General features: G+C 44.2%; 1 protein-coding gene across 1 annotated transcript in view; it reads right to left on the reverse strand.

Annotated features, from left to right (window-relative positions):
- Positions 1-2,224: 2,224 nt before the first annotated feature.
- The window catches only part of Bpifc (BPI fold containing family C), a 34,933-nt gene continuing 17,908 nt past the window's right edge, over positions 2,225-19,249 (reverse strand). The window contains exons 7-16 of the mRNA XM_090357847.1: positions 17,881-17,941; positions 16,256-16,347; positions 15,270-15,446; positions 12,355-12,408; positions 11,876-12,046; positions 11,012-11,079; positions 7,114-7,156; positions 5,228-5,291; positions 3,531-3,607; positions 2,225-2,494 (exon numbers count right to left, since the gene is read on the reverse strand). Of these exons, the coding sequence (XP_090213973.1) occupies positions 2,372-2,494; positions 3,531-3,607; positions 5,228-5,291; positions 7,114-7,156; positions 11,012-11,079; positions 11,876-12,046; positions 12,355-12,408; positions 15,270-15,446; positions 16,256-16,347; positions 17,881-17,941 (930 nt within the window). The 3' untranslated portion in view covers positions 2,225-2,371. The remainder of the gene's footprint in view (positions 2,495-3,530; positions 3,608-5,227; positions 5,292-7,113; positions 7,157-11,011; positions 11,080-11,875; positions 12,047-12,354; positions 12,409-15,269; positions 15,447-16,255; positions 16,348-17,880; positions 17,942-19,249) is intronic.

Here is a 19,249-nt window from a genome sequence, read left to right on the forward strand (position 1 = left end):
CAACAAAAAGAAAAGCATCCCAAAGAATAATAAAACACAACAATGCTATTTATTTCTAGAAATACTTGGGCAGTGCCTGTGGTGGCCAGAAGTGAACTGCAAAGATGAGTAAATCACAGTCCTATTAGATCACCAATCAGGGTCCAGATCCTTGAGCACTCTATCTGTGACCATGCTTATTTATTTTTGTATTACTAGGGGGATGATATTTGAATTCAGGGCCTAGAGTTTGCTAGGCAGGTGCTCTACCATTTGAACCACACCTTCAGTCCCCTTTTATGTCAGCTATTTTCAAGGTAGGGTCTTGCTTTATGCATGCTGTTGTCTATTTCCATTGTATAGACAGAATCCTAGGCTGGACTTGTTTCCATTCTCTCATCTCTGCCTCCCAAGTAGCTAAGATTACAGGCCTTAGCCACTATGCACTGACTATTGTTATATGGGAACTTGATTGGTGACAAGCCACATTGAGAGTCGAATTGGGAGTCTTTATTGGTGACTGCAGGTAGACACCTGTCTTAAAGACCTGCAGCCCAGTACCCAGCTTGCATAAAGCTTTAAGACAGAAACCACATGTTTGGGGTGGAGATCCAAACCCAACACAAACAGAGCACATAGAGAAATGCTCAGGTACTAGCAGAACTTTCCATCTAGGGGAGCAGCATATTTGGTGTGGGGGGGCACACTTCAAATTTTCCATATAGGGAAATACTCAGAGGCAAGCAAATCAAACCATTTAGGGAGATGATCAAGGACAATCATTCTGCTTCGCAAAAGCTCTCTTAAGGCTCAACAGCATAATATCTGCAATTCAGTGAATGGCCTCTGTCACCTCTGGGCTTTTCAGAGCTGGTTGGAAAGCCCCTCCACCCAGCAAGGCACCAGGATGGCTGTGAGAACCAAGTGATGTTGCTTAAACCCAGTCTCCTAATTTCACATGACCTCTTGTGCATTGTGATGTTTTAGGCAGTCCGTTTCTAGGGCCTACTTTATGTTTATTTCTATTACCTATCTCACGTAAGAACTGTGACTTTGGAATCAGGAATACTTGGATTCAGTCTATACCGGTATCATGTACTAGTTCTGTGTGATGAGTCCCTTGTAACTTCTATGTCCTCCTCTGTGAAATGGGATCATTCTTCACAGAGTTGTAGCAAAATGCAGTGAGCAGGGAGGAGTAGCTAGCCTAGCACTTGGCCCAGAATAAGCACTCTGTAAATTACTGTCTCCATCCCACACCAGCCTAGAAGTAGAGTAGCTCAGTGGATGATTTCTCTTCATTCCCTACATATTTGCACAAGTGCCCCTACTCTGCCCCACTTTCATACTATTGTTTAATATTAATTGATATTAATATCATTATCAACTATGAGTGGTCTAGGTTTAGAACTCTGCATTGCTAATTCATTGAATCATGGGGAAAGATATTTTAAAAGCTAAATAAATGATATAGTGTGGCTGCAGGAAAGATCCTCCCACCTCTCTCCATCCCTCCCTCCCTCCCCTCTCCTTCTCTCCCTCCCCCTTCATCCCCTCCCCTCCAGAATTGGTGATTGAACCCAGAGCTCAATGCTCAGATGCTGTACCACTTGAGCCAGCACTGCAGGAAAGATTTAAGAGACATGGAATTATCTTTTCTTTAATTAAGTTAGTTTTTTCAGGGCCTCAAGCTTGCTTGGCTGGCACTCTACCACTTCAGCCATGACTCTAAGCCCCAGAATTTCCATTTTAGATCAAGCGAAGCTTCACATCAGTACCACCTTTGCGGTCATGAAGGATAAAGAGGTAAAATCTTCTTTTCTTTCTTATTTTGTTAACATAAACTCAGGACAGGAAATTGCTTTGAAAAAAGTAAACAACTGTCATTGATAGAAAACAATTTTAATGAAACATGGGACGGTAACAGTGAATATAAAACATGCAATCCAATACACAGGCGGGGGGGGGGGGGGAACTCCCTCTACAGAAAACGACCCACACAAATACAAACTCAAAACGCTTCTTACTCCCCTGGTCAATAGTATTCACCTTCTTTTTGTCCCAGAATCTGAAAAACACAGGCACTCAGCATATGTATCTCCCCACCCCCCCCCACATTTACATTCACCCGTTTTCTCCCTATTCCCCTATGCAGCCTTTTAACCCAGTGGTCTGCCTTACTCCAGGCCTCTGAAGGCCATTGAAAGAAAGCTTCCTGTCTAAGCAAGTCACAGGGTCTTAAAGCTTCCAGTGTGCATGGTCTTCTCCATCTCATCGTCACTGCTGTGGGATGAAGGACCATTTATTTACTCCCTGAGATGGATTAAAAACTGGTGATCCAGGGATCCAGCCTCTCCCTCTCTCCCTGACCCATTTAATTGTGAGCAGGCAATCAAGGGGTTGGCGTCCCCCTCCAGGGTCCATTTGCGAGGTTCAGACCTCCCCAGTTATGGAAACTTGGCTGTTGCTTTGAGGATGTTTCCTGTCTCAGGTCGGTGGAAATCAAAAGGAAATCCTGCAAAGGATTCAATGATGAAGAGAGATAACATTCAATTAGGAACATGTCTCGGTTTGCCTGAGGGAGAGAGGTTTTTGTCTTTACCAAACACTAACGCAGCATGTTTTCCCCAACTCTTTCCCTGCTTGTGAGGGCCCAGACATAGGAAGAGGCCATTTTGAATTACATCACCAGGTGTAGCTTAGGCAGTGGGGGCCTAAGAAGAAAGAGGCAGGGGCATGAGAGGAAACATGGTATATCATGTAGATGGGAGATGTTATTTCCTTTGTACTAGCACTAGGGCTTGAACTCAAGATACTTTCAATCAAGGCGGGCTCTCTACCACTTGAGCCACACCTTCATTTTTTGGCTGGTGAATTGGGGATAAGAGTCTCAGAATTTCCTGCCCTGGATAGCTTCAAACTGTGATCTCAAATCTCAGCTTTCTGAGTGTCTAGGTTTACAGGTGTGAGCCACCAGGACTTGATGGGAGATGTCTGAAACTTTACACCACTGGAGACAAAACAAAACAATACTAAAAGAGAAGAGGGGAACGACATTATAAAAAGTGTTAATAATGATTAGTTATGACACAGTTTTCAGTGGATCCTCGATCCTAGAGGAGGGTCAGCATTTTGGGAAAGTCCACTGACAGAGGACTCAACAAACAGAGCCAACCTGGTCCCAACTGGTCCCTTTGTGAGCTACTTAAGCCACTTCATCCCTCAATATCTTTTATTCCCCTCATCTATAAAATGAGATTAAGAATTCCAGCCTTATGGCTTGTCTTGTGGAGTAAATAAACCACATTAAAATCTTGTACAGTGGAATGTATACATTTGGCTGCTAAATGAAATTAGACTTAGTCTGACTTTTTCTGCTTTTCATTGTTAATTATAAGCTTTAAGAGCTATGCAATTTGTTTATAAAATTCCTGGACTAGGAAGGCAAAGCAAGAGAGAGAGGGAAGGAGAGGGTGGGAGAGAGAAGAACAAAAGAGCAGAAGTCTTACAAAAAGGAATGAACCAGCTATAAGGATACTCAAAAATCTTACCTTAAGAACTTTAATATCTGAATTGACGAACGAGATATTGTAAGGGTTGGGAAGAGGAAAACCTTGCTGTAGCCTTGCTAAAATACAGAAAAAGGTGTAAGAAAAGTGGACATGGACACAATATGTAGACAGACTCTTTAGAAACAGACTTTCAGTCATTTATCTTTTTCATTCTGCTTGCATTCGGTTTGCATTCTCTGACACGAAAATATCCCTCACATTTTCCTAGAAGAGTTAATTAGCCAGCATTCAGTAAAAGAGTATTTGCAATTATGTGCATTTGGAAACCAGAAAACCCCTGTCCATTTTGCTGTTTGCTAGCATTTTGGTGTCTTTTCTGAGTGTGTGTGTGTGTGTGTGTGTGTGAGTGTGTGTGTGTGTGTGCGTGTGTGAGTGTGTGTGTGTGAGTGTGTGTGTGTGAGTGTGTGTGTGTGTGCGTGTGTGAGTGTGCGTGTGTGAGTGTGTGTGTGTGAATGTGTGTGTGTGAGTGTGTGTGTGTGTGCGTGTGTGAGTGTGCGTGTGTGAGTGTGTGTGTGTGTGAGAGTGTGTGTGTGTGAGTGTGTGTGTGTGTGAGTGTGTGTGTGTGTGTGTGCGTGTGTGTGCTGGTACTCGTTTGGCTGGCCAAGCTCGTTTGGCTTTTTCCACTCAGGGATGATGTTCTACTTGAGTCATGCCTCTAGTCTTGGCCTTTTTGCTGGTGAATTGGAAATAAGAGTGTCTCAGATTTGACCTCTTCAGCTAGTTCTAAACTGTGATCCTTATATCTAAACCTCCCGAGTAGATAGGATTATAAGTGTGAGTCACCAGCTCCTGGCCCTGAAACTTTGTTTAGATTTCATACGGGGAATTTTAAGGTGGTGAGAATTTGCTTGTGTTGTTTTGGATACTTGATGTCATAAAGCTGAAGATTTCATTAAAAATTGATACAAATCTTTCTGCCTGGGCTGGCTTCAAATTGTGATCCCCAGATCTCAGCCTCTTGAGGAGCCAGGTGTGAGCTACTAGCACTCAGCTCTAAAAAGTGTTTGAACTGAACAAGATGCTGCAGAATAACAGTGGTACAGGGAGAGACAGAGGATTGTCATTCAGTAAAGTATGAGGTGTAGACTCTTGTCTTTGCGTACGAGCTAGCAAGGCACTTCCTAGGAGGGGGCATCTCCTGTCAGGTTGACCTTGAGACTGCTCTGTTGAACTGCATCTCTAACACAGTCAGCATTATCTGTTTGTTTTTTTTTGCGGGGGTGGGGGGCGTCTATGGGACTTGAACTCGGCCTGGGCATTGTCCCTGAGCTCTTCAGCTCAAGGCTACCACCCTACCCTTGAGCCAAGCCCCACTTCCCGTGTTTTCTAGGAGGTAATTGGAGATAAGAGTCTCAGGTCCTTTTGTGCCTGGACTGCCTTTGAACCTCGATCCTCACATCTCAGCCTCCTGAGTAGCTAGGATTACAGGCATGAGCCACCACACCCAGCTAGCATTACCTGATTTTGCTGACTTCACAAATAGGATGGCCCACACCACTTCTATTCAGAAGTACTAAGTTTGCAAACCTAGCCTTGATAGGACACACTGTACATTTCTGGTTCTGGCCTGATTTCATAAGAACACTCTAGAGGTACAGTTTTTTGTGGAGACATGGAGTTAGGGGTGTCTCAAGAAATTCCTACATGTAGCCAATGGTTTCCTAAGGATCCCTTACTGTTGGCCAGTGGGAGAACTCCAAAGTGAAGGATGGAGGACAGGACATTCTCGAACCTCAAGACCTAAAAGGAAAGAAGAAGGGTTCAGTTGCTAAATCAGGGCAATTTCTGGACACTAACAAACCTGGATAGAGAAAGTAGGAACTGGAGTTTCCTTAGAGGGGTTTGGGAAACCAAATTTGCTATTTCCCCCCTTGATCACTGTCACTTCACATTGCTCTGTGGATTGTACTGGATTTGGGTGGCTGACAGAAGTGCAGGGACTGCCTGGTGACATGGTGGCTGCAAATGGATTTGCCCATTTACAGCCTTCTCTTTATCTATTAGGTACCTCAACCAGAGGTGTTCCTTTGCATTACACTCTGAAGTGAACTGCATTGGCACAGTACTTCATTCATTCATTCAACTTTTGTCTGATACTGGAGCTTGAACACAGGGCTTCATATGCCCTGAGCTTTTTTGTTGAAGGCTGGCACTCTACCACTTAAGCCACAGCTCCACTGCCAGCATTTTGCTGGCTAATTGGAGATAGAGTCTCATGGACTTTCTTGCCTGGGCTGGCTTCACATCACAATCCTCAGATCTCAGCCTCCTGAGTAGCTAGGATTACAGGTATGAGTCACCAGCTCTTGGTTCCAACTTATCTTTATTAACAGTGGTAGTTGGATAGCCTAAGCAAGCCAATACTCAGTATTCAGTGACTGCTCACATTAAAAAAATTGGTGACACTGGGATTTGAACTCAAGACTTTGTGCTTGGTAAGCGGGTGCTCTACCACTTGAGCTATGCTCTTAGCCCTCAGTGAATGCTTTCTGGTCATCTGTTATGCTTAGCAATATGAACTTTGTAGTTTAGCAAGTATGGTTTTGAAAACAGATTTTCTAAGTCTATCTTGTTTTTACTGCTTAGTATGTGGTGATAGAAAAGTTTCTTAAGCTCTCTGTGCTTCAGTTTCCATGGGTGTAAAATGAAGGTAACAGTAGGATATACATTAACACAGTCATCATCACCACCATCATCATCATCATCATTCCATGAGATGGTTCTCAAGATTAAATGAAGTATTATTATGTAAACATCCTGGAATAAAAGTGCCAGTCCCCTCCCCACAAATGCCATGGTTAGCATATTGTATTGTTGATACTAAGCAGTTTACTGGGATTATACACCTCACTTCAATACTAAGACTTTAGACCTCCACACATGGTATGAAAGATACAATTTAGTTTTCAGCTTATGCAAAAGTATTGCTCCTGATTCAGTCTTCCCAAATTAAAAATCAAGGCTCTCTTCTAAAATTAAACAATAAACCAAACAATTATCTAGTTCCTTTTAGCTAAACTCTGAGTTGTTGGCTCATCTCCTCTGTAAGTGTAACCCGATGTTATTCCCAGGTCTTTCTTGAGCATAGTAAAGATGCATGAATGCCTATTTTTCCAGTGTCACACAATGTCCTATATGTCTTTTTGAGTTCTTTTAAAAAGCCTTGCTGTATAAAAGACACTGGAGAGTTAATGAACTCCAGAGAAAGAATTTCAACATTAAAACCGAGAGTCAGGACTGGGAGCATGACCTAGTGGTAGAGTGCTTGCCTAGCATGCACGAAGCCCTGGGTTCAATTCCCTGGAACCACATACACAGAAAAAGCTGGGAATGGCATTGTGGCTCAAGTAGCAGAGTGTTAGCCTTGAGAAAAAGTGTCCAAGGACAGTGCCCAGGCCTTGAGTTCAAGCCCCAGGACTGGCAAACAAAAACAAAAACAAAAAACAACCTAGAGTCATGGAGAAATCAAGGGCTCAGACATAGAATCGATGAGCACATCCTGCCATGAGGGCCAGTTCTCATTCTTGCCATGCCAGAGAACCCCAGAACCTCTGACTAGTACCTTAATATCACTGCGATTGGACTCTGGCAAAGAGAGGCGGAATCTAAAAGGAAATAGGAAAAGGTTAAAGAGGAGTAGATTTAACAACAGTTCAAAATGCAAATGAAGATTCTCTTTGTTTAAAAAGTCACTATTAAAAAACATACAAACTCAAAAGTCATTGAATATAGTGTCTTCATTAGTAGACTTTTCTGTTTAAGAATCATAACAGACCAGGTGATGGTGATTCACATTTCTAATCTTAGCTACTCAGAAGGCTAAGCTTTGAGGATCTTGGTTTGAAGCCAGCCTAGGCAGGAAAGTCTGTGAAACTCTTATTTCCAATTAACTACCAAAAGGCTGGAAGTGGCACTGTGGCTCAAAGTAGTAGACATCTAGTCTTGAGCAAAAATGGTCAAAGATTGCAACCAGGCCCTGAGTTCAAACCCCATGTGACATGCACACATACACATACATGCGTGCGAGCGCCTTTGCACACACACACACACACACACACAAGAGTAGGGCTGGCACAAGGCTTGGTTTTGTCTCCAGGTGGCTTTTTCACATGCTTCTATCTATGAGACTTCTTGTTGGCAAACTGGAATGTCTAGAACAATGTTTTCAGGATTCTGCCTCTGAATTCAACTTTACAGCTTCCTAAATCCCTTATTATAACCCTGGTCTACTTGTCTGTAAAATCTATGTTCAGTCAAGGGGACAACTCTCTGAGGGCTGTGTTAGCCATGTCACTTTTTTAGTGGCACCAGGAACTGAACTCAAGACCTTGTGCTTGTTACAAAAGTTTTCTACCATTTGGGTCATGCCTCCAGCCCTTGATGGGTACATTTAGAGTAGGTTTTAACAGAAGATGTATATTTTCTTATTATCTGCCAGAATCATATTAGCATGAATTGGGCTTTTGGGATAACTTCACACTAATAACTAATAATAAAACCAATTAATAATAAAACCAGTTAAGTCTGGTGAGGATCAAAGATGATATCACTGCACTGAGATTCAAACTGATCCCCATGAGAAGTGAGGACTAGGGCCGGGAGTTTGGCCTAGTGGTTAAAGTGCTTGCCTAGCATGCATGAAGACCCGGGTTCGATTCCTCGGTACCACATACATAGAAAAAAGCCAGAAGTGGTGCTGAGGCTCAAGTGGTAGAGCTCTAGCCTTGAGAAAGTTCAAGGACAGTGCTCAGGCCCTGAGCTCAAGCCCAGGACTGGCAAAAAAAAAAAAAAAAAAGAAGTGAGGACTAGATCTGTAGGTCATCACAGAAAGTTCTGAGGAAATGTGAGGAGTCCCTTCTTCTGGCCACACTATCTCTTTTTTTTCTTTTTCTTTTTTGCCAGTTCTGGGGCTCGAACTCAGGGCCTGGGCATTGTCCTTGGACACTTTTTGCTCAAGGCTAGAGCTTTGTCACTTGAACCACAGTACTACTTCTGGCGTTTTCTGTTTATATGGTATGCAGGAGGAATCCATCCCAGGGCTTCATGCATGCTAGGCAAGCATTCTACCACTAGGTTACGCTCCCAGCCTCACACACTGCCTTTTAGAGTAGGCAAACCTAGCTCCAAAATCCAGCCTGGAGAATGGCAGAATACTTGTGAGTTTCACCTCTCTTCTCTTATTTCAAGCCCAAGCCATGCCTGGACACCTCATGACCCGCTGCTATGAGTGAACTTGCCTGGGCTTTCCCATGAGCAGACTTTTTCCTCTTGGTCTTTTATTACTCGGTTCTTACTGGTTTGGCACAATTACAGGCTGACTTCCTATGGGACTCTTGTCACTGAGTGAAGGAAGAGTCAGAAAGTCTTTGCTCTTGGGTCTGAAAATCTGATAAGCTGGACTCTGACCACCAGGTGGCGCTTGACTGGTCCTCTGCCTTCCTCTTCTATCAGGGCTAACTCAACCCTTGCTTAAAGCCCTGCTACTAAGAATCCATTCTTTCTGCGGAACCAGAGTGCCTGGGGAAGAAGAAAGTTTAAGTAGTCCTACTTTTCAGACATTTAACAGCCTCTCTCATTTTGGTGTGTGTAAGCTTAGTGATAGAGTGAGTGTGGCTATCTCTGTGTAGTTTCCTCTGTCTTGGCTTTGCTGGTATCTCAGCAGAAGGAAGCAGATAGATATTTGCAAGGTGTCCAGTCCTGACTTTACTGAAATGTCCTTAACATCATTCTAATAGCCAGAATACTTTTGGAATTTGGGGTAAGTTTATTGGAGATAAGCATCTCATAACTTTCTTGCCTGGGCTAGCTTCGAAATGTCTCAGCTTCCTGAGTAGCTGGAGTTACAGGCATGGATCACAGAAGCCCAGCTATAGTAGTGCTTTGTAGAGGAGGAAAATGAGATCAGAGAGGTCAGGCAACTTGCTTGAGAGCGTACAGCCATCAGAGGGGAGAGCTGGGATCTGAACAGTGCTACAGAGACTCTGAAGCCTGGGGTCTCACTGCCTGTCTAAACACCTGTTTCTCCTTCCTCTGTATTTATCTCTGAGTTCTGCACCTCCCCATCCATGCAGCCAGTAGGGGTTGGTTAGAAAGACCCGTGGTATGATGGGAGTTTAAGGACTCTGTGCTGCCTGGTTCTGCTCAGGGTTGTCCTTCAGATCCCCACCCACATCCTCCTCTGACATCAACCAAGACCAAACCAGCTCATCCTGAAAGGCAGCACTGGGAGGCCGAGAGTGGAGAAGCAGGCTGGGGTAGTGTGTGGGAAGTAGGGCTGCCACTCCTACTGCCCAAGGCCCAGACTGCCTTTCAGCATAGCCTCAGCCACTTTGGAGTCTTGCTTTTTGGGTGTCTTCCCAGCCCATCTACCTTACCTCTAGTCTTTTCACTACTGGAGCCAGCCACAACCACTCCCGAAGAAGCCAGCCTCACACTCAATGTAAATGGAGCAGGCTTATCCAGGAGGGCCCAACACTTGGTCAACTGCCTTGTCCTCTCCATCTGGAAATTTTGCATCAGGTTTAGAAGCAGGGGCCTGTATTCTTATTTTGTAATGGTTCCTCCCCCAAAGATATGGCCAGTCCTATTCAGACCCCCTAAGGCACCGGGTACTGGCAGACTCTAGTGTCCTGGATCTCAAGAAGACCCCAGGGAAATGGACAGCAGAGCACGTGCCTTAATTTCAGAATTTACATTCATGAGGACTGTAGGAAGCTAGAGGATGACCCTAACCATTTCTGAAGATGATATGAACTTAGTAGACCAGAGCCAGCTCCTTCAAATCACGCTTCTGTAAATAATCCTAACACCCATTGATTGCTCTATTGATTCTAGCTAGCAGAACAGATCATCCCAGCAAGACGCGTGCCTGGTCTCCCTGCTCCTGTCATCTTTCTCACCTGCTAGCTGGCATCCATTGTGTGACATTCTTCCTTCAGATCCTGCCAATAACACAGACACCTGCCACATGCCTTGTTTTTATTATTATTATTATTATCATTTTTACCATTTCCTTGTTTTTACCATTATTTGCTGTTGAGTTAGCAGCCTCATGCCTACTTCCCACCTCCTGCCACTTTACTGCTTCCCTTTCTCTTCCTTCCACAGCCTAAAGTCTCACCTGTGTTCACAGTCCAGAGCTCCCATGATGGAACCATTTATGTCCTCTCCCTCCCTCCTGTCTGGCCCAATTCCAGTGTTGCCAAAACAAAAACAACAATAAAATAAAAATCAACTAAAAATCCAAAAACAAAACCCAACAATGCAATTTCACAACTATTTTTTCAAACTACGGCAATATCTTAGAGTTTTTAGCTAATCCAAACTTTGAAATAATCTGGTCCATTACAGGCAAAACTGGTTGAACCTCATAGTAACCTAACAGTTAACTTACCTTGTTTTCCTAATGTTTTGGGAATCTGTTAACTCACTGTTATCAAGGTTAAAGCAATTGACCTTACCTGTTCAGAGACAAGGAGCAGATCAGTTTTTGTCCCAAGATAGCCAAGCCCACACTGGTACTAGCAACCTGGGGACAATATAATGAAGAAAATCTTCCATTACTGAGGTGAGTGACAAAGAACGACTATCCATTTGGGCCACAGATACAATTTAGGCCATGAGCCCAATGCCCCCTTGTATCCGAAGGAAGATGGCGAGACGTCTGCTCTTGGAAAACGGGCAAATTAACTGTGAGGCCTTACTGTCAGGAGTCCCTTGAGACTGTTTGCCCTTTCTCATCTCTCCTGCCGGTGTACGCATGCGCGGGTGCAAGCGCATGCCGCGCATGTGCGCATGCGTGCTGTTTTGCCTCACTTCTCCGTCTCAGCTCTCTTAATACCAGATGGCGTTGGGACGGTCAAGTACACTTGAGATCTACCTCTATTGCTTTTATTTGCAGGGAAATTAAAAAAAAAAAAGGAACTCAGCGATGCTTGTGACTTGTGGGAAGTAGAGATATTGCATGGCTCATTGCATGGCTCTTCGATGGCGTGAGAGGCGTGATGGCAACAATGTCATCTGTCCAATCACCTTTTCTATACCCCAGCCCAGACCCAGTCCTACAAGAAGACCTGAGATTTACCCTCTTCCCCCTCCCCTTCCTCTCTCCCCCTCCCCCCTCCTCCCTCTTGACCCCAGGGGTGTCTTTTGCAAAGCTCAGGATTTCAGCCATTGGCAAAGCTTCCAGGAGGGAGAAATGGGCGTGGCTCCCTCACACGCTGCCCCCCCTCCCTCTTAATCGAGGTGTCCCTCCACTCCAGAACACAGGGGCTCCATCTGCCCAGCAGACTCGGACTCCGCCTCTACAGGCCCCCCAGACTCACAAAGTCCATGGAGACAATGGGTTCCACGGTGGAGTTCTCGGTCTGGGTGAGCATGAGGATGGAGGCGGGGATGTCCAGGTTGAAGTTGTCCGGCTCTAGGTAGATGGCGGGCGGCTCGGTGGCCATGAACTCCAGCATGAAGGGCTGGGACAAGATGTAGATCTCTGCAATCTGCCCGGGTCAGAGAAAAGAGGTGATTAGGGAGAGTGGTGAGTGGATGAGGGGCGGTCGGGCCAGGCCGTCCTGGTGCCGTGGAGAGCAGGGTCGCAGCGACAGCGACCACGCCCAGATCCAAACCCGGGTAGAACCTATGTGTGTATTTGTGACTGAGACAAAATGACAGAGGAAACCCCCACCTGCTAAGGCTGGAAAGACAGACTTAAGCTCAGATCAAAGGAATCCCCCCTCCCTCCCAGTGTCCTGGAAGTAGCACCATTGCAAATAACCACAGATCCAGGAGGCAGACACAGAGCACTCACCCGGGAGAGGAGGTTGCCAAACCCTCGGGAGTTTTGAACGAAATGATGGGAAATCTGGAATGTAAACGTCACTGTCAAGTCTGCACCGAGGTATCTTTTCAGGGAAATGTGGTATCCCCTTACAACTTGATGAAACCTTCATGCTGTGGCACCATAAAATGTTCAAGAAGCCGGGCACGGTGGCTCACGCCTGTAATCCTAGTTACTCAGGAGCCTGAGATCTGAGGATCAAGGTTCAAAAGCCAGCCCCGGACACAAAAGAGTGAGAGACTTTTTTCTCAAATTAACCCCTGGAAAATGGAAAGTGGTATTGTGGCTCAAGGGGTAGGGCGGTAGCCTTGAGCTGAAGTGACAACACCCAGGAAGCATGACTGACACCCCCCCCCAAAAAAAAAAGTGTTCAAGAGACCTATTCTCAGGGAATGTGAGGCCAAGGGAAACAAAATAACTTACACTAACATGTCTTATGGTATTTTTGTTCTCATTACTAGAGATCACTGACACCTAGAATGCTTAACTATTTTACTTGGGGTTGGGGGGGGGGAGACAGTCTTCACCTCTAAAGCTAGAAGTATTTTTAAGTTATAATTTTATTATGATTAAGGTGTTTGTAAAGAGGGATTACCATTTCATAAGTCAGGTAATAAATACATTTCTTTTTCTTTTTTTATCTTTCTTTTCTTTTTTGTCAGTTTGAGGCCTGGGTGCTGTCCTTGAGCTCTTTTGCTCAAGATTAGTGCTCTATCAGTTTGAGCCATAGCACCCCGTCTGGTGGTTAATTGGAGATAAGAGTCTCACAGATTTTTCTGCCTGGGCTGGCTTTGAACTGCAATTCTCGAATCTTAGCTTCCTGAGTTGCGTGAGCCACAGGCATCTGGCTGAGCACATTGCTTTTCCAACAATGACTCCCATTTCTTCACTTTCCCCCAATTTCCCCCCTCCTTTCCCTGTATATTCATTTTCCACATAGAAGTAAGATGAACAAATGCAGGCACAGTACTATCTGTTTCCATTTCCCCATACTGGTCCCCCCAAAAGATGGAAAAAGAGAACAAACAAAACAACTAAAAGAAAACAAAACAAAACAACCCCCTCCCCAAACCCACTACACACACACACACACACACACACACACACACACACATACACAGACAAAACCCTATGTTCCCACTTCCTGGAAATTATTCTGATAAATAGTATTTTCAGTATGTTCCTCCCCTAAGAGTATCTTCCTTTAGTCTCACTATGTGTGAATGCCTAGAGTCCTGTTTATCATGCTCTAGCATATTTTAGATCCAGTAAAGCTAGAAGTATTTTAACACTTGGCCTTGTAAGCTGGATGGTACAGACATCCTTTTGATCTTGCATGTAAGATTTGTAGCAGCTGGTATCATTAAAAGGCATATTCAAGCAGATTTCAAAGGGATACTGATGAATAATAGTTTTTGGTTGGCTGATTGGAGGGAGTTGTCTTTTTCTCAAAAGGGCAGAGAGAATCATCATTGAATATCTTCACTGTTACTGATTGCTGTAGATGATAAACCAGTTGTAATTCCCATTAGAAGAAATCCTGAGGTGTTTGCATAACACAAAGAATGGTGATGATAAGCAACAGTTCTATAGTACTGATTTTGTGCTGGTCTGATGCTTTAATGTGTATTTTAGTCTTATTTGGCTGGTACTCTATTACATGAGCCATGTCTCCAGCCTGGAAGGTTTTGCTAATTTTTTTTTTTTGGAAATAGGGAATTGTGGACTTGATTTCCTGGGCTGGTTTTGAATTCCTATTCTCCAGATCATAGTCTCTTGAATAGACAGCATTACAGGTAAGCCACAAGCCTACTTAATTTTTTAGTTTTTGCTGGTCTTGGGGCTTGAACTCTGGACCTTCTGTGCCTGATCACTGTCCCTGAGCTTTTTTTCATTGGTCTTAGGGCTTGAACTCTGCTTGAATTCTGGGCCTGGGTGCTGTCCCTGAGCTTTTCAGCTGAAGGCTAGTGCTCTACCACTTGAGCTACCATTCCACTTCAGTTTTCTGGTGGTTAATTGGAGATAAGAGTCTCAAGGACTTTCATGCCCTGGCTGGTTTTGAACTTAGATCTCAGCCTCCTGAGCTGCTAGGATTACAGGCATGAGCTACCAGTGCCTGGCTGTCCCTGAGCTTTTATTTTTTTTCCCTCCAGTCCTGGGATTGAGCTCAGGGCTTGAGCACTGTCCTTGGACTTTCTCAGAAAAAAGCCAGAAGTGGTGCTGAGGCTCAAGTGGTAGAGCTCTATGAATGTGGTACTGAGGACTTGAACCCCAGTCTTTGGCCTAGTGGTAAAGTGCTTACCTAGCATGCACAAACTCCTGGCCTGTCCCTAAGCTTTTGAACCACAGTTCCATTTCTGGCTCATGGTGACTAATTGGAGATAAGACTCCCACATAGTGGATTTTCCTGTGGAGGCTGGCTTTGGACCTTCATCCTCAGATCGCAGCCTCCTGAATAGCTAGGATTACAGGTATATGCCACTGGTGCCTGGCAGAATTTATAATGCTTATAAGAACTTGGGGAATATTGACAGGTCCACATTTGCATTTTCCAATAGAGGAAACGATGGCACAAAGAGGGTGAATAAGTTGAAATGGCTAAAGGTCAGGTGATACATGCTAGAGGGAGGTCTTGTTATTAATGACTAATAATATGAGAGAGTGGGCACATGCTATGAAAAAAGCAAACAAATCCTGAAATTAACAGAACTAGAAATCCAATGGCTTCCCCAAGTAACGACATATCCGTTCATTGTCCTGCATTAGGAGTGCTAGCCTAAAACAGCCCAGGAATCAAAGTCATGATATCATCTCCCAACGAATGAATGAATTATTGAAAGGTTACTGGATGGTATCACTTGTCACCATTTGGAGACTCTGCTCACCTCCTTGGTAGAAAGTGTGACACCAAAAGCTCCAGCTACAAAATGAGCAAAAGATGCTGATCGAAAAAAATACTCAGAGATTCCGATGTAGAGCATGGAATCCATTTGATCCGGGAGCACAAAAGGAACAGGTGAGAAAGTAGGGTCGGCCAGATTTTCCAGTGGGTAGAACACACCCTGGGAAGAGAGAAAGGCCAGTTACTGGAAGAAAATGGGAATGTGGGAAACAAGGTAGGCCTCTCAAGTTAGAATAAGAAAAATCCCACAAACTCAGTAGGGATAAGAGGATGTCAAAGCCTATTGACTCCTTAGCTAGTGACCTTTCATAGCTCTGGTGAGTTTTTTTGTTATTGTTGTTTGTTTTGTGGGTCACGGGGCTTGAACTGTGGGCCTGAGCTCTTCAGTTCAAGACTACTGCTCTACCCCTGGAGCCACAGCCCCACTTCCCATTTTCTAGTGGTTAATTGGTGGAAAGAGTCACTCGGTCTTTAGTGCCCAGTCTGTGTTTGAACCACGATCCTCAAATCTCAGCCTCCTGCGTAGCTAGGATTATAGGTGTGTGTCACCACGCCCAGCTTCTGATGAGTTCAAAATTTTTTTAAATTTATTTTTGCCAATCGGGAGGCTTGAACTCAAAGCCATGGGTGCTGACTCTGAGTTATTTTGGGGCAAGGCTAGCACTCTACGAGGTTGAGCCACAATGCCCCTTCTGTTTTTCTGGTGGTTAACTGGAGATAAGAGTCTTATGGGCTTTCCTGTCCAGGCTGGTTTTGAACTGCTATCTTCAGATCTCAGCCTTCTAGGTAGGTAGGATTATAGGTGTGGGCCGCCAGTGCCTGTCTCTTTGAGCCTTTTTAAAGGGTGTAGGCATGCAGGAGTTGCTTGAAAGAAAATTATGTGGATGGAAGAGTATGCCTGTCTATCCTTTGTTCTCTAGATATTAGCTGTTGACAATCAGATGAGGCTTCTGAGAATGATAAAGTTACCTTCAAATTGAGGTCCAAGTAATGCTCGGTAACTTCTGGGGGACTGACTAGGGAGCAATCCAGCAGGGTATAGTTGTCAATCTTGATAAAAACTAAATTACCAACAAAGAAAAAGAATATTCACATACATTAAAAGCATATATGTATATATATATATATCATACCAATACAATATATAACACATCACAATAACAATATATAACATATTAATGGTTTATCTGGAAAATATTTTTAATCTTCTGCTTAAAATATCAATTCCCTCTTTGCATTAGTGGGACATGGTTACTTTTGGAAACTGAGGAAAAGGAGACCAGTCAAAAGAAGAAGGTTAAGGACTGGGAGCTGTGGCTTAGTGGTAGAGTACTTGCCTAGCATGCATGAAGCCCTGGGTTCGATTCCTCAAGTGCCACATACCCAGACAAAGCCAGAAGTGGGGTTGTGGTTCAAGCGATGGGGTGCTAGCCTTGAGTAAAAGTAGCTCAGGGACAGTGCCCAGGCCCTGAGTTCAAGCCGCAGGACTGGCAGAACAAACAAAACTAAGCAAAAGAATTAGGTTACAAAAACCAACATCCTCTGACAATGTAACCTAAGAAATATCAGTGCAATTTTGGTTTTGTACATTTTTTTAGGCATATGTCTAGGAGAGTTTACACACAGAATGTGTACTATTTTGCCAGTCTTAGGGCTTGAACTCAGGGCCTGAGCACTGTCCTTGGGCTTTCTCAAGGCTAGCACTCTACCACTTGAGCCACAGCACCACTTCTGGCTTTTTCTATGAATGTGGTACCTAGGAATCAAACCTGAGTCTTCGCATGCTAGGCAACCACTCTACCATTAGGCTAAACTCCTGGTCCCCCAGAATGCATATATTTATGTATATATTTGAATATGTGTACACTAGTTATGGGGCTTGAACTCACACAGTCTTGAGCTTTCCTACTCTAGGTTAGTGCTCTACTATTTGAGCCACAGCTCCACTTCTGGCTTTTATTTGGAAGTTCACTAGAGATAGGAATGTCAAGGACTTTCCTGCCCAGGCTGGCTTTGAACTATGGTCCTTAGATCTCAGGCTCCTGAGTAGCTAGGATTACTGCTACTCAGCCACATCCACCCAGCTTACATATTCTCTTCTTGCAGATTATATATGGTCTATTCCATAGATAGAGATGAGAAGCAAGAAAACATGAAGGCCTGCTAAGGTAGGGGCACATTATTCTACGTCATTGTAGCTTTTCAAATGCATTCAGTAGATCCCCATCACCACTCTTGTGAGAGGAGCAAGGAAGGAATCCTTTCCCAGGTAAGGACTCTTGCCCAAGACACACTAGGATGTGAGGAACTTGGACAAGTTCTTTCCTCCCTGTATCTTTCTTTTTCCCTCCCTCTTCCATCATTCCCTATCTTCCGTCCATTTGTATTTACTGTTTCCTTTTATCCTGTCACCAGTCCAGTGATTTTGATTTGGTGTGGTGTGAGGTCAGCGGCCAAGAAGCACCTGTCCTATGCACAAAGACATATCCTTCTATACTAGCCCCAGGACTATGTGGGGTGAAAGTCTGGAAGACCAAACTTATGAAGCAGCAGCTTTGAAGGTGGGAACAGAACCACCCTACAGTAAGACTCACCATCCAGGGCACTGAGGTTGACATTGAAAGCCTCCACCTCATTGGTAATCATGGGGCAGAGCTGGCCACAAAAAGAAAGAAAACAAGTATGTTATCACATTACAAACAAGTCTTCTGGCTAGGAGATATTATCTCTTTGGTCATGAGGACTTTCCCTTACATGACTTGATGACCACAGTCCTCAGGCCCTGGGTATGTATGGACAGTGTGTTATTGAACATTGGTTAAGCTCCATAGCGCTGGGACCATGCAGCCCTATAAAAGAGCAAGCACTTGGCATGTTAGCACAGGTGCTACCCAAGCAACTCTGTCTTTCCTGACTCTACCACCCGTGCTCTGCCCAGAGCGGGAGCATCTATAGCCTCTACTTTCCCCTGGGCTACTTAGCAAGCACAGAACATCAGAGATTTATTTAGGAATTGAATGGTTCCCCTTGCTTTTGAATCTCTCTCTCTCCTCTCCCCCTCTCCATCTGTCTGTTGTCTGTCTCTGTCTCTGTATGTGTATGTGTGCACACGTGCACATTGCTATTGGAGCTTGAACTCGGGGCTTGGGGACTGTCCTTCAGCTTTCTGTTCAAGACCAGCACTTTATCAGTTGAGCCACAGTTCCACTTCCAGCATTCTGCTGATTAACTGGAGATATGTCTCTCAGTTTCCTGTATCAAGTCTTTTGGACTTTTTCTGCCTAAACTAGCTCTGAACAGAGATTCTCAGCTCTCAGCCTCTTCGGTAGCTAGGATTGCAGGCATGAGCCACCAGTGCCTTGTTATGTATTCTTATTGTACTACTTGGAAAGATCTTGCCTGTTTTCATTCATTTTTTTGTTTGTTTGGTGTTTTTGTTGTTGTTGTTTGTTTTTGTTGTTGTTTGTGGGGATTCAACTCAGATCCTGAGGCCTTGCTTAAGGCTATTGCTCTACTATGTTTAGCTACACTTCCAGTTTGCGGCTAATTGGGCATAAGAGTCTCATCTACTTTCCTGCCCCAGTCTGGCTTTGAATTGTGATCTTCATATCTCAGCCTCCTGAATCTTTGCAGTACCAGTTCAACTCCTGCATTCTCTAAAATATATCTCCCAGGACATTTCAAGGCATTATTATTATTATTATTATTATTACTATTATCCCCTTCAGCTTAACCTAATCATGACACAACCATGGGTTACATTCAAGTCCTCATCCAGTTATTTTATAAATCTGAGTTTAGTTTTTCTACATAGACAAGCTATTTCCTCTCTTGTGTTCCCAACAGACCCCAATGCAATAGGTAGCTAGTAAACAAACTTTTGTTGATTGTTGTGCCAAGTCTACAGTGAGAAACCTGAGGAAGGAGGGGTAGTTTAATTCATCCCTGTATCCTGAGCACCTT

The sequence above is a fragment of the Megascapheus bottae genome, chromosome 2, assembly GCF_031878675.1.
Source record: "Megascapheus bottae isolate mThoBot1 chromosome 2, mThoBot2.hap1, whole genome shotgun sequence".
Classification (NCBI taxonomy): domain Eukaryota; kingdom Metazoa; phylum Chordata; class Mammalia; order Rodentia; family Geomyidae; genus Megascapheus; species Megascapheus bottae.